General features: G+C 51.8%; 1 protein-coding gene across 2 annotated transcripts in view; it reads right to left on the bottom strand.

Moving 5' to 3' along the window:
* The window catches only part of TBC1D10A (TBC1 domain family member 10A), a 29,832-nt gene extending 19,483 nt beyond the window's left edge, over window positions 1-10,349 (bottom strand). For both annotated transcript variants that reach the window (XM_033098354.1, XM_033098355.1), the window contains exon 1: window positions 10,039-10,349. In XM_033098354.1, coding sequence (XP_032954245.1) covers window positions 10,039-10,247 — 209 coding nt within the window. In that variant the 5' untranslated portion in view covers window positions 10,248-10,349. The remainder of the gene's footprint in view (window positions 1-10,038) is intronic.
* Between the last annotated feature and the right edge of the window lie 3,757 nt (window positions 10,350-14,106).

The following is a 14,106-nucleotide window of genomic DNA, read 5'->3' on the forward strand; positions in this document are numbered from 1 at the left end:
CTGAGGAGCAGGTGGGTAAAGCACAGGAAGTGCTTGTTAAGGGCACGCCCTCTCTGGCCTGACACCAGCTCTGGATCTTCCTGGAAGCCCAGCACAGGGCTGAGCATAGATGTGCTTCATGATGACCTTTTACAACATTATAATTCTAATATTCAATTAACATAACTGGATGTCTGTTATGACACTTACCAGGCACTTGCTATGCACCAGACATGGAGCTCAGCACTTAACTTACATTATTTCATTTAATCCAGACAACAGGCCCACGAGCTAGGTCCTCTAATTATCACTCTCCTTCTGCAGATGAAGAAACTCAGGTTTTCAGCAAGCCAGTAACTATCCGAGGTCTGGGGCGAGCAGAGGACAGCTTTGGCGGGTGAATCCAGGCCCTGCTCTGCTCCCACTCTGCCACTTGACTCCAGCACTGAATGCTGCCCACCAGGCTGCGTGGGCATAAGCTTTGGAGAGCTTGGAGCTTAGTGAACTCGAGCCACAAACTGTGATGCTTGGCAACTTTCACCTTTCTGGGGCTTGGTGTCAGCCTCTGTGAAATGGGGATTACAATGATAACCACAGGGCACAGAATTAAATGAGGTGGTGTCAGTGAAAGCCTGGTCCACGTGCAGGCTCTTCTGTGAAATGGCACCCCCATGTGACTATGCCGGAGGGGTCACTCAGAGGCAGGACAGGAAGCCTAGGATGAAAGTCTACAAGGAACACAGGAGAATGGGGTAATTATAAAGCAGACTCTGACTCCTTCCCCAAGTGACTGCCACCACCCAGGAGGGCAGAGGCCCCAGGCAGCCCTGTGCTTGCATTCTTTGAATTGTATCTTTCAGGAGACCCACCTCTGTTTTCACTTCTGCTTTATCTTCACAGATGAGGGAGAAGACAGATCAGGGCCTTCAGAGTCAGGGTCACCTGAAGGCTCTGTTCCAAATGACTCAATGAGGAACTAACTGCTGGGGGGCTCCTCAACCTGCCCTGGCAGGCCAGAAAGCTCCAGACTGCAAGCTGAGTGGTGTGGCTCCTGTCTCACCCCGAGGCCCAAGGGTGGGTAGGCAGCAGTGCCCATGAGGTAATCTGGATCTGCACATCCACGTTGCCTTGTTCTCCCACCATTAGGCCAAAGGCCCGAGGTGAACCTCAGAGTATAATTCACTCAAATTATAAGAGCCACCATGTACCATGGAGCCCTTACTTTGAGGCAGACACTGTGTTGGCTGCTTTACCAATGTCACCTCCCTTAATCCTCATAAGACACCCTCTCCACATGCCACCACCTAGCCCTTTACAGACTCAGAGAGGTCACATGGCTAGAAAGTGACAGAGCCAGGACTTGAAGACCAGTCTGCTGGTGTCTTGAACCCAGGCTCTCCCAGGCCCAAATTTAGGTTCTTTTTTGTAAAACCAAGACAGGGAGGGAGGGAAAGAAGCAGCATCCTCCCAAAGTGGCTGCCGAGAAGGGTTGCTCCTGAACACACAGAGTCCAGGGCCAGAGTGCACTAACTAAGGAGGAACAAGTGTTCTCCACACTATATTCCCAAGCCCCCTCACTACCTACCTGCTTCTGCCTTGCCTTGGGGTACATGTGAAGGGTTGTGTGCGGAGAACTGGGACAGAAAGTGTGTCACCCACTATGGTAACTCAACAACAACAAAACCCAAGAAGCCTACTTAGACAAGTGTAGACATCTGGGGCTGAGCTGAAGCCCTAAGGCTGGGACAGGAAGGGGAGGAGAGGCCAGCACGGTAGCCACCAGCTTTGGTAGAAGGGAAAATTGGGAAGGAGGAGTCCTGGCTTCCAGGCCCAGTTCCTTCACTTGCTCAGCCTCGGTTTCCTTGTTTACAAAGAGGGTAAAATAAAACTTACTCTACTGACTTCCCGTTGCTCCTGTAAGGATGACTGCAAGGCAATGGGAGCGAAAGCACTTTGCAGACCCAACAGCTGCACAAATCACAGCCTCCTTTGATTTGATTACACCCCCAAAGCCATGAGGGCCACTGTCCTGCACAGAGTGGTCATCACGAGAGGAAGGGAGCGCGCTGGAGGCATTGGCCTCAAGTGGCTGTGCCGGGACGACCCCTTACACCTCATAAAAAAACTCCTCAAAGCACTTTTCATAGACTCCAAGGTCGGTCTGAATATTAGACGCAGATGAGCTCTTCAACACCACCCCATTAAAACTGCCGTACTTTCCATCTGAGGGAAACTACAGCATAGAAAGATTAAGCAACTTTCTCAAGGTCACACAGCAAGTTAGGGGCCCAGGGAGGCTGAGGACTCAGGTCTCCTGACCCCGTTCAGTAGTCTGTTTACATGAAGCTCCTAATCTAGTTATCTCATTTGATCCTCACAATCCTTTTATACACAGGCCCTGCCTTTACCTGTTTGTAGAATGTCCGACTTCCCTGCTAGGCTCTAAGTTCTGGGCGGGCAGGACCAGGTCTACCCCTGAGCCTAGCATACAGCTGCACACATAGTAAGTGCTGGATGAAAAACAGGGGGCCTTAGCCCTAAGGTCAGGTGAAGGGCTGTGCCTAAGTTACACACCATAAAAGTCCGCGGTGGAGCTGGCATCCCTGTTCCTCGTTCAGAGCACTTTACCATGACTAGCCTAAATTCACATTTCCAGCTAGAATCTCTCATCTTTGAGAAACAGTTGGGGGTGCCACTAAGTGCTGAGGGGTTCGCCTTCTCATAAGCACTGGACTTGCTTCCACCCATCACAGCTGAGGCACCAGCTTCAGGAACAGAATAAAGACTCAGGCCAGCCCTCAGCTACCATCTGCTCCCCCGATCAGCGAATGCTGTGCCCAAAGCCCCAAACCTCCCCACCCGGCTGCACACCACCCTATGGTGGGTTTTCCACACCCCAAGACCTTACTGCTCTCTTCTTGCTGTCTTCCTTGCCATCCAATACGTGTACTGGGCAGAGACCACAAAGCTCAGTACCACTCACCCCACCCCCTCCGAACCAGGCCAGCTAACTCGCTCTCCTACTGAAAAGAGACAAAGAACCCGTTGATGTGCCCTAGGCATGCCAGCCATGCCAGGCACCTTGGGGAGCCCAGGGCTGCGACAAAGCAGAGTCAGCAACAGCCCACTGTCTACTTCAGAGGAAGGCCACAGCTGGCCTTCTCTCCCTGTGGTCAGAAGGCCCCGGGATGGGTTCTGTGAGACTCCCGGGCCACTTCAGCCTGTTCCAAGCCTTCCCAACTTGCTGTCAGTCCACGCAGCCAGTCAGGCACCACGCCCTACTGATTTGCTGGCCTCTTCAACCTCATAGCTCCAGACCTCCTCCAGGCCTCTCCATTGCCATTTTGGGCTATCCCAAACTCTTCCTGCTAGTCTCACGCCTGCTGTCTGGCTCCTCTTTAGGCCATTTTCCACGCCATCACCAGACTGACCTTGACGAAACACAGAAGGCCTCAGTGTGAATTCAAAGCCAGGCAGAGTCTGCCCAACCTACTTTCCCAGCCTACCCCTTGCTTCATATCACCCTCCTGCCTCCTGCTCCTCTTGTCACCTCTGCATACCCCATTTCTCAAACAGCTGGTTTCTGGGGGGACTTTGCACGTGGGTTCCCTCCCATCCAGTGGAATGCCTTTCCGTGCTCCTTCTGAGGCCTAGATCAAATGCCACTTCTTTTTTCTGGGGTCCTATAAGTGAAGCAGGCTGCTTCATCCTATATATTCCCAGAGCAACCACACACATCAATTGTAGCCTTTGTTGTTCAACATCGTAAAGATTTGTGTGTGGTTCTGGTTTCCAGCCAGCCTAGGAACCCTTTGAGGGCAAAAAGACACAGATGTCTTGTTCACTTCTGTATCCTTTTTCCCAATCACAGGAGCTGGCAGCGTAGGTGCTCAATAAATGTTTGGTAAATAAGGTCACTGTAGATGGAGAAACTGGCAAAAGTAAGCCTTGGCTTTCTCTCCCCGGCTCCTGAGTCTGCTGTCTACTTCCTTACCTGGAAAGCAGCAAAGAGCTAAACAGTGACAGCATCTGAGGAGCTGGACAGGACATGGAATGGAGCAGGGTGGGGTGGGATAGCGAAGGGAAAGAGAAAGATGAAATAAAGCAAGTTCAAGTTGGCAACGGCCCTGAAATCCTGGAGAGGGGGCTTCGAAGAAGGTGGAACATCAGGAGCATTGGTTTGTCAGTGGAGCAGCCAGGACAGTTTGCTCCCTGCCAGGGAGAGTCCCTGGGCCCAGGATAGCAACAGGTTTGCCGGGGGCAGACAAATCAGCTAAAGGAGGCCTCCCCCCAGGTGTGGGGCCTGCAGGATAAAGAAAGTGATCAGCTAGGGCACTGGCAATAGGCGGACGTTGGCAGGGTTCTGCTCTGGTGGGCAATACAGCCTGGCCTAGAGACTCAGTTGGCTTGGAATGAGGAAGAGGATGGGCAGTGCCATATAGCTGAAGTAGCAAGGGGCTGAGTCAGCAGATCTGGGATCTCTCTCTCTCTCTCTCTCTCTCTCCCCCGCTCTCCCTCTCGCTTTCCCTCCTTCCCTCCCTAACCTGGCTCCATTGTTAACTAACTGTGAGGCTTCTTCACACCTTGGATTCCTCACCTGTACACAGAGCAAAGTCACTCCCCTACCTATACAGAAACACTTCTTCCAAAAGGTACAGACAAGATATCAAAGTCCCACGGCCATTACGCAGTAATTTGGGATCAAGAGCAATGCGGCATGGACTCTGGCTGTAGGAGGGCTAGACCCGGCCTGATCTGGACATGCTTCCAGGGTCACCCCAAGGATCTTCCTTCACAGGGCCCTCTTGGACTTGGTTATCCATGGACTTTCACTGTACTGAGACCTGCCTTGCCCTCCATACGGGATGGGGAGGTAGCCACGTTGCTGCGAACTCCTGCTCTGGGTGTGGGGGCCTCAGGGACTGGCGAGCACCTGCCACCCTGCCTGCTTCCACCTTAGCAAAGCTTAGTCACTGGATTCAGCATTGAGAAACAGGTTCTAGTCCCAGTTCTGCCATTTACTAGCCAGCAAACCTCAGGTACTTTCTTCTCCAATCTTCAGAATGGTCATCTAAAGAATGGGGATAACCACACCTTTCAGAGGAAAGTGAGGGTTCACCACTGGTTAGAGTTCACTGCTGCCCTCAGGGGATGGACCTCACTGACACTCATCATCACAGCCAGAGATGGAAAGTAGAAAATGAAAAGACAGGACCACTAGCTACTCGTCTTTAAGAGGGTGAAGAACACTCATTGGGCACCTACTATGTGCCAGGCTCTTTTCAAATATCAGCTCATTTAAACCTCACAACAACTCTGCAAAGTCAGTATTACCATAACCCTTTCATAGTGAGAAAGAGGCGCAGAAAAGCGAAGCAACGTGTCCAAGGTCATACAGACCGCTGGGCTCCAGAGCTTGTTGTGTGAGGAACAAGCACATAGCACCTTCTTTCCTCCATCTCAGTGTAAACGGACTGGGTGGCTGGACTAGAGCCAGGCCTCACGGGCCCTCTGGAGGTCCTGTTTCAATGCAGATGCTGGGAGGACAAAACATCAAGCGGGCCCCACAATCTTATCACTTTCCCACAGCTTAGGATTTCTTAATAGGCGGACATACAGGCACCTTCCCAGGGCAGCAGCTGGTGAGCTGGCCCCCTCCTTCACCAAGTCAAGTCTTGTCTGAGGCACTAGAACACCCCCAGGGCCACCAAACCGGATTTACCTTTGAAGCTGGAGGAAGAGAAGGAAGAGAGAAAATGGAGGGCCTGTGGTCTAGAGTCACAGACCAAGGCCCCACATGTGCAGCTGCCTCCTTCCAGATGGGCCACCCAGGGACCACTCCACTGCCAGCTCCATGCGCTTTTGGGAACTAATCGTTCAAGAAAAGAGGATGCTCTGAGCTTATAAACTGGAGAAGGTGGTGGGAAGGCAAGGAGGCAGGCTCTGGCCTGCCAGGAGGGCCCTGGCCCTACCCCAGTAAAAACTGGCATAGACCAAACTCTAAGGATGCCAATTAAGCCAGTTCTATGGTTTCCAAAGTCATAGGGCTGCCATAGTTGGCTAGGAGAAGTGGAGGGCCCAGGGGACAGGGAAACTGAATCAGCAGAAGACAACACTACTGTTCCAGATGCTTCTCCCGAGGCCCAACGCAGATCCCTCTCTCCCCCGACAGGAAGCCAACACCCACAGGATCCCAGAGAGCAAAGCTCCTCACCTCACATGGCCTGCCACACTGAGCAGGCTGAAGCTGGGTGGGAAGCTGCAGCTCAGGCCAGGCCTGGCAATCACATGGGAACCGGAGAGGGAGGTCAGGGACCCACCTCTCTCGGGCCAGGAGACCTGGTATCTAACTGGTATCTAACTTCTTTCCCTTCCTGACCACCTCCTCTTTGCTACAGAAGGAACACCCACCGCCCCAAACAGGTTTGCTCTTCCTACCCCCAAAGCGATAGCAATGGTAACATCTCTCCTTGTACCTTTTCCTGCTCAGGACACTGTTTTCTCCTCCTCTGGTCCTTCCTGGGCTTCAACAACCAGCTCAGTTCTCAGCTAAGCCAAAGGAACTAGCATGGCCAGCACCCTTGTCTGTGCCCATGCCACCCACAGGATCCTTTGCTGGCTGGCTGCTTTCTTGCCTTTTCCCACTTACTGGCTAATGCTCAAGATCAGGGAGTGACCATCTCAGTCCCATCAAAGGTTCCCTGCAGAGTAGGCTCAAAAGACAGACAAGGTGAAGAGGCAAAAAGGGCCTAGAGGGCTGGCAATCAGGAGTTCTGGGTTCAATTCCTGACGTTGCTCCTAATAGACTGAAGAGGTAAGGCTAATCACTTCTCTCAGGTCTCAGTTTACCTATCTGTAAGATGACGGCCACTAAGGTCACTTTCAGCTTTCTGATTTGAAATATTTGTCAGTAAATGTCATTCAGTAAATAAGTATTAATTGAGCATTTACTTTGCTGTAGGCCTGAGGAGAAAAGCTGAACAAGTCTGGCCCCTGCCCTGAAGCTGATCAGTCTAATGAACTGGTAAAGACGACACACTCTTACCCCTGCTGGGCCGTCCCTGTTAGACTCCTCCACTTCTGAGGGAGTCAAAAGTGCTGAGCTAAGCCAGGGAAGGTGAGGCTGGGCAGCTTCCTGTTAGGAAACCTTCTGTTCTACTGTCCAGCACCTGATTTTATGCTGGGACCATAGGCCGTTAATGAATGGTGAAGGCAGTGGAAACTGTCCTGACCTTGGGAGTCAGACACCCTGGGTTCAAGTCTTGCTTCTGCTACTAATATGCTGTGTGATCTTAAGCAAGTTATTCTGCTCTCTGGGCCTCGGTTTCCTCATCTGTATAATAAGTAAGGGCTAAGCTGATCAATCTCTTAAGATCTCTTCCAGCTCAGCTCAGTCTTTGATTTTACGATCTACTCATGCCAGGCACCTAACAGTCACCTGAGCGGGTAGCCTCTGTCCTGCTTTCTTCCCCATCCCCCCAGCCCCTGGCATCTGCCAAAACTGACCATCTTGAGACAATCTTTGGCCCAGCATGGCTGAAATGGACCTTTCATCTGGAGCCAGAGTCCCTGCCATCTCCACTGCAGCCATCAGTGCTAATGTTTCACTTCTCTGGGATAGCACATGGACTCCTAGACTTCGACCACGAGACTGGGTTCAGGGCAATCACCCTGAAACTTCCCATAACTTCCCCTCTCATGGTCATGGGCAGCGACTTACTTTTGGTTTTTTTGGAACCACAATATAAAGTAAGCAGGAGACAACAATGCTTTCAGAACCAGAGATTTTAGGTTGACTAACAGGGTCAAGAAAATGAGGCAGGGAGTGAGGAGGGGACCTGGGACCCCACCTCAGCCCCAGCGCTATGGACACGAGTGATGCAGAGGGTGTCCACGGCCTTTGTGGTTGGAGGGTGGGGAAGACAGATGTCTGGCAGCCTGGTTGGGGACTACAGCCAAAGGGAGGTGCTCCCACTGGGGCCTCTCTCTGTCCACAAATACCAGAGGTACGCCCTCATTTTTCTCCTCAATTTTCAGACCCTTAGAAGGAAAAGAAAGGAAACTAATGTTTTCTGGGCCACTACTTGTGCCAAGCACTGTGTGAGGCACCTTTGCATACCTGATCTTATTTAATCTCCACAGTAATCTTGGGAATAGGTGTTATTATTTCCATTTAAAGTGAATAAACAGGCTCAGAGATTCAGCATCTTGCCCAAGGTCACACAGCCAGCAAGTGTGAGTTCTTCCTACATCTAGACTTCTTCCTCTATATCACACTGCTCTGTACCCCGAGATCTAGTTAACTGCCTTATAAACATGTAGTAGGAATTCTTACCTCCTAGAATTCACCAACAAATCTGAGCTCTTCCTTCCAAGAACCCACAAATGCAACTGGGAACTCCTTTCCCACTTCTCAACACCCGATCCCTCCCAGGGTTCTGGTCCCTGGTGACTACTCCTCAATTCACAAATATACCTTAAATCCCCTTTGGGTTCTCACAAGCTAATCTCTAGGGAATCTGACAACGCGTCAAGTCAGGATGAGGGATCAGAATAAGAGGTGTTCTCTGAGTGCTGGACTGGGCTAGGCCTAGTGGTCGTGAGCAAGTGGGAAGAGGTCGGAGGACACAGATCCAGTAGGAATGAACTCTCCTTAAGGAAGGGGCCTGCATTTCTCCAGAGGAGGAGGCCTGGTGAATACGAAGCTTTGAGACTGGGGAAAATCCCGGAAGTGACCTTGATGGGGCTGCTTGTGTGGGCTGGGACTCTTACACTTCCCTAAGTCAGAAGAGGCTGGAGGAGCCCTGGGCAGTTACAACTGGTCAGAGAAGGGGAGGAAGGACCCTCTGGAGAAGGGTCATGGCTGAGTACTGTGGGGCCCCCCAGGTGACTGTGGGGGGCTATCTCTGTCGAAGTGGAGGCACATCAGGAGGGAGGCTTCAGTTCAGTGCAGAGCACTGGTCTCCTGTGACAGGACAGGGTGGGAGAGGGGTCTGGAGTCCCTCTTTCCTGAGGGGACCACTAGCCCACACTATGATCTCTGCGAGGACTGGGCTCAGGGGATCCTGTGGGGGCAGAATAAGGCTGCCCACTGTTCCCAGCGTGGAGGGAAGGTGCCATGCCACCGCTCACATTTCTCTGCCTGCTGAGTGCCTGGGTGCTCTGGGGGTAGGCGATTTCAACCCTGCTGTCTCCCCGCCGGCCCCTCCTCTCCAGTCTGAGTTTTGGGAAGAAGTCCACATTTCCAGAGCATACACAGAAACAGCAGACAGCCTGTCCTGGAGGGGAGGCACTCTCGCCTTGTGGACACTGGGAAGGGGGAGTGTCTGCCCACCTGTTGCCAGTGACAGGGAGAAATCGGCCTTTGAAGGGGGAGGGAAGCACTTCTGATCCTTCTGTGTGGCGAAGGGGCTGTGTGTCCCAGGGGGGCTGTCCATACGTTAGTTGACCAATATCAGTCCATCCAGAGGTGTGTCTTGACGTAAGGGTCAGTCTATCCTGGAGTGGGGTGGGCACAGGATAGTCTGTCCCTTTGAAGCCTGCCTAAGGTGTCCCCTGGTGTGGGGACACCACACCAGGGGTTATTTAATGGGGTTAATAAGACAAGGGCGTCTGTGGGTCTCGTGGGGGGGGGGTATAGAGAATATCTGTCTGTTGGGGGAGGGGCAGCCATCTGTGAGCCTGTCAGGAGGTGGCAAAGTCAATCAGCCCCAATGCCAGGGTGGCAGCAATGATGTTGGAACAAGTGTCTGTCCCACAGCTGGGAGGAGGGCACTGTCGGTCGGCCTTTCCTGGGGGGGCCACCACTGGATGGATGGTGAGGGCAGAAGGAAGCTGGATTTGGCCTGTCTGTGCCTCGGTCGGAAGTAGGCTCGCGGGTGAGGGGCAGGTCAGTCTGTCTGGGGGAGATGGGGGGGCAGGGGAGAGAAGGGGTCGGTTGTCTCTGGTTGGGCTGGGGGCATGTCTGTCCGTCCCGAGGGCGCTGTCCACGTCGAGCCCTCCCCCCGCGGGTCCCACGCCCGGCCCCGGCCCAGGGCCCCGAGCCTCGGTGCTACTCACGCGCCCTCCGCGCCCTGCGAGCCCACGATGAAGCCGAACTTGTCGATGCGGCGGTCGGCGAAGCCGTTGGCCTCTGAGTCGGAGCCTAGAGAGCTGACCTCGTCGGCGGTTGCGGCGTCCGGACCCGGGGCCAGGCTCTCCCGGGTCCCAGATAGGCTTCCCCCGGCCGCGGGCGCGCGAGGCCCGTTCTCTCCAGGGCTCTTCGCCATCCCGGCCGCGCCCGCCGCCTCAGCTTCAGCGGCCACCTCAGCCACCTCAGCCGCCTCAGCCGCCCAGCCACCGCCGACGCCGCCGACGCCCCGCCCACTCGCCGTGCCCATTGGCAGCCGCAAGACTGGGGGCGGGACCCTAGGCCCTCCCGGGAGCTCCCCCCTACGCCCAATGGGCGCCGCGGACCCAGGGGCCCTCCCACCTTCCTCAGAATGGCGCCAACTGGCCCGACGTGAGGGGGCGGAGCAGCCGTCACCCGGAGCCCTCCCCCCCAGGGCTGCCAATCACGAGAGCTCACCTGAAAGAGCTCTGGCCTTTCCGGGTTAGCTCGAGCTGGGCCTGTCACCTGCAACGCCAAGCAGGCAGAGGCGGACCGAGGCGTCCGCCGGAGATTCCGCATCTTCCTCCTGAGCCGCTCCTCGCGAGACCCCAAGAACATTGGTGGGGATTATTTCATCCATTCACTTATGAGGAGCTCTGAGGAGACTCCGGATGGTTCGGGGATTCGCCCAGGAACAGAGGCTTAAAGACCCAGGCTGACCTAGAAGTTCCTCAGACCTTCCCCCTCACCCTCTTACCCCCACCCCCCACTCCCGCTTACTGCTTCTGGGGCTTTAAATTAGCTCGTGGGAGACCTAATTAATAAGAATAATAACCAACGTTTATTGAGCTATTCACTGCCCCAAGTTCTACCTACTTCTTGTAATCTTTTTCTTCCCAACAGGTCTGAAATATAATCAACATACCATAAAAATCACCCGTTTAAAGTTTGTAATTCAATGGTTTTAAGCATATTTATAGAGTTGTGCACCCATCACCATAATCTAATTTGGGAACATTCTCAACACCCCAAAAAGAAATTCCTATCTATTAGCAGTCACTCACCAACATTCCTCCCCCAGTCCCTGGCAACCACTAATCTGCTTTCTGTCTCTACAGTTTGCCTTTTCTGGACATTTCATATAAAAGGAACCATATGATTGTGTGGCCTTTGTGTGTCTCGCTTATTTCAATTAGCATAGCGTTTTCAAGGTTCATTCATGTTGTAGCATATGTCAATACTTCATTTCTTTTTATGATTGAATAATATTCCATTGTACGTATAGACCACATTTTATTTGTCCATTTGCCAGGGATAGTCATTTGGGTTGTTTCCACTTTGGGTTGTTTCTATTTTGGGACTATTTCCACATAGCAGCCAATGCTGCTATGAACATTCAGGTACAAGCATTTGTGTGGACATATATTTTCATTTCTCTTGTGTAAATACCTAGGAGTGGGAATTTCTGGGTAATATGTAACTGTTAAACCTTTTGAGGAACTGGCAAACTGTTTTCCAAATTGGTCACACCATCTCTTGTAATCTTTTAGCACAACAAGGTAGATACTATTACTAGCCTGATTTTATAGTTAAGGAAAGTGAGGTACAGGGAAGTGAAGTCCGGTGCCTAGGATCTCAGAACTAGCTTATGGCAGAGCCAGGATTTGAATCTAGCTCTTACCAACAGCTTATATTGGGAGGCACAGGCCAATTGCATCCACACAGACTCAGCTCCCAGCAGCCTACTTCTGACCCCGGGATTATCAATACTTGGAGCCATATGATAGTTCCTCACTTAAGTCCAGTGCTTTAGAGTTTACAAGTCACAACCATCTTGTCAGGTGACACTCTCTTGTAGACCTGTGGGGGAGATAGGCCCAGAGAGGGGAAGGGACTGAAAGAGCCAGGCCTGAGCTGCAGGGCCTGGGACAGGTTTCTAAGGAGCCCAAAGCAAGCCCCAAGAAGTTGGTTTTAAGATTTCAGTGATTTTACCAGCCACATGGCCTAGACATTCTTGAAGACTTTGCTGTGCAGTTTTCACATTCCATTGGCTTCTGGTTTTCCATAAACAGGGCAACGACGGACATGGGAGTGGGCACAGGCTATTTTGGTCGTAAACTCTGTCTGGGAGGACGTTCCTCCTCTCTAGTGGTTCCAGACATAGTAGTGGGCTCTTAGTCCCAGCTCCCAGGAGGGGCAGAGTGAGCTTCTCAGCAAGCTGTAGGCCTATCCCAAGAAAAGAGCTCCAGGAGCCAGATACACCTGGAGCAGATACGAAGCTCCAAGCCTGGCAAAGTATCCGCATCCTTTGACTCCATAATTCTGGTCATAGGGTCATATCCCAAACACGTTCAGCTCTGCAAGGGCACATGTACAGCGATGTTCACCCTGGGATATTTGGGGTGGGGTTGGGAGAAGGGTAGAGGGACGTTTTTTGGGAGACCGGGTAGCTGTTTCTCAAGTTAAGGCCTTGATGCCCCCCGGCTTTTAATTTTCTTACATAAGACCACCCAGGACTCAAATCTCTGCTCTGTCACTGTGTGACAGTGAACAAATCACTTTTCTCTGAGCCCATTCCCTCATCTGCAAAATAGAAATACTGAAAAAATACCCCTTTGGAGGAGTTGTTCTGAGACTTGTGTTTGATAATGTGGGCTAAGCATCTGGTACATGGAGACACCCAGTAAATAGAAGCCAGGGGTGGTGGCATTTGTAGTTTGTAAAGCACTTGCAAATTCATTATCATCTTGTGTGTATTTCCCACCACAGCCTGTGGTTGCAGCAGAGTTGTTCACCTAATTTAACCAATGGCTTGGGAGTCCTCATTTCATGTCTGTGCTCCCTCAATAACTGGATGTTCTTGTGCAAAATTGTTAACTTCTCAGAACCCATTTCCTCTTCTGAAAACTAGGAATGTCAAAAATTACTTGAAGTCAACAAGCTGTATCTCTGAAGCTTCCAGCCCATAGTAGACACTCAATAAATGTGAGGTTTCTTTACTTCAAACTCCAGAGCTCTTTATTTGATATTGAGTGTGAACAAAAGAGATGAAGTCCTGGCCCAGAAAAGTTTATGTTCCAGGGGAGGAGAGAGAACATGAACAAGCTTAGAACATTTGTCAGATAATGTGAAAAGGAAAATAAAGTAGGGTAAGGTATAGAGAATGCCAGGAGCAAAGATGGGGCCTGGGAGGGGGGAGTAGATGGAAATGAGGAAGCCTTTCTGTGGGGACCTGGGAGAATTAGAGTGTGGGAAGCAGGGCAGCAAGTGCAGAGCCCTTGCAAGAGAAGCAGGTTCAGATGGCGTGGTTAGACTGGAGTGAGACAGCAGGAGTGAATGAATGAATGATCCAAAGGAATGTCCCGCAAAAATCATGTAGCTCACTGGGGATACGAACGAGAGGCCTTTGGCAATGCTGTGAAGCATCCTGGTCGGCTGATTGTTGCAGATGTTCTTTTGAGGATGAGATGCTTGGCCAGCGCTACAGGAATATATTGATAACCTGGAGTCTCATCACTGGGGTCATTCCCCAGAAAGTTTAGCTGGAGGTGCTCACATAGCCACTCCCCCCCCTGCAGTCCCCTCCTGGATCCTGGCATTTGGAGCTTGCATATACTCAGAAAATCTGTTAGCACTGGCCACGAGCAGATATCCAGATGTCTTAGCCTTTGCTCGTCATGAGAGCACTGGTTCAGAAGGGAGACAGCTGGTGCCCAGCAGCCCATGCCGACTAGGCAAACTACAAAGCTTCTTTATCCCTACACTGATGACCGTTAAGAATGTTTTGGTCCAAGGGGCAGAGAACACAACTCAAATGGGCTTAACTCAGAACTGCATTTAGTGGATTCCATACCTTAAAAAATTTCAAAGGTATATAAGCTTCAGGGGCATTTTGATCCAGAGGTTATCACCAGGGATATCAGCCTCATTTTCCTTTTTTCTCCTTTTCTCTTTGTATTCCTTCCTGTGGTTGCTTCATCCTCAAGCTAAAGCCCCTCATGGCAGCAGCTCCAGGCTCACACCCTTCCTCCACACAT

Source organism: Rhinolophus ferrumequinum, chromosome 25 (assembly GCF_004115265.2).
Source record: "Rhinolophus ferrumequinum isolate MPI-CBG mRhiFer1 chromosome 25, mRhiFer1_v1.p, whole genome shotgun sequence".
NCBI lineage: Eukaryota > Metazoa > Chordata > Mammalia > Chiroptera > Rhinolophidae > Rhinolophus > Rhinolophus ferrumequinum.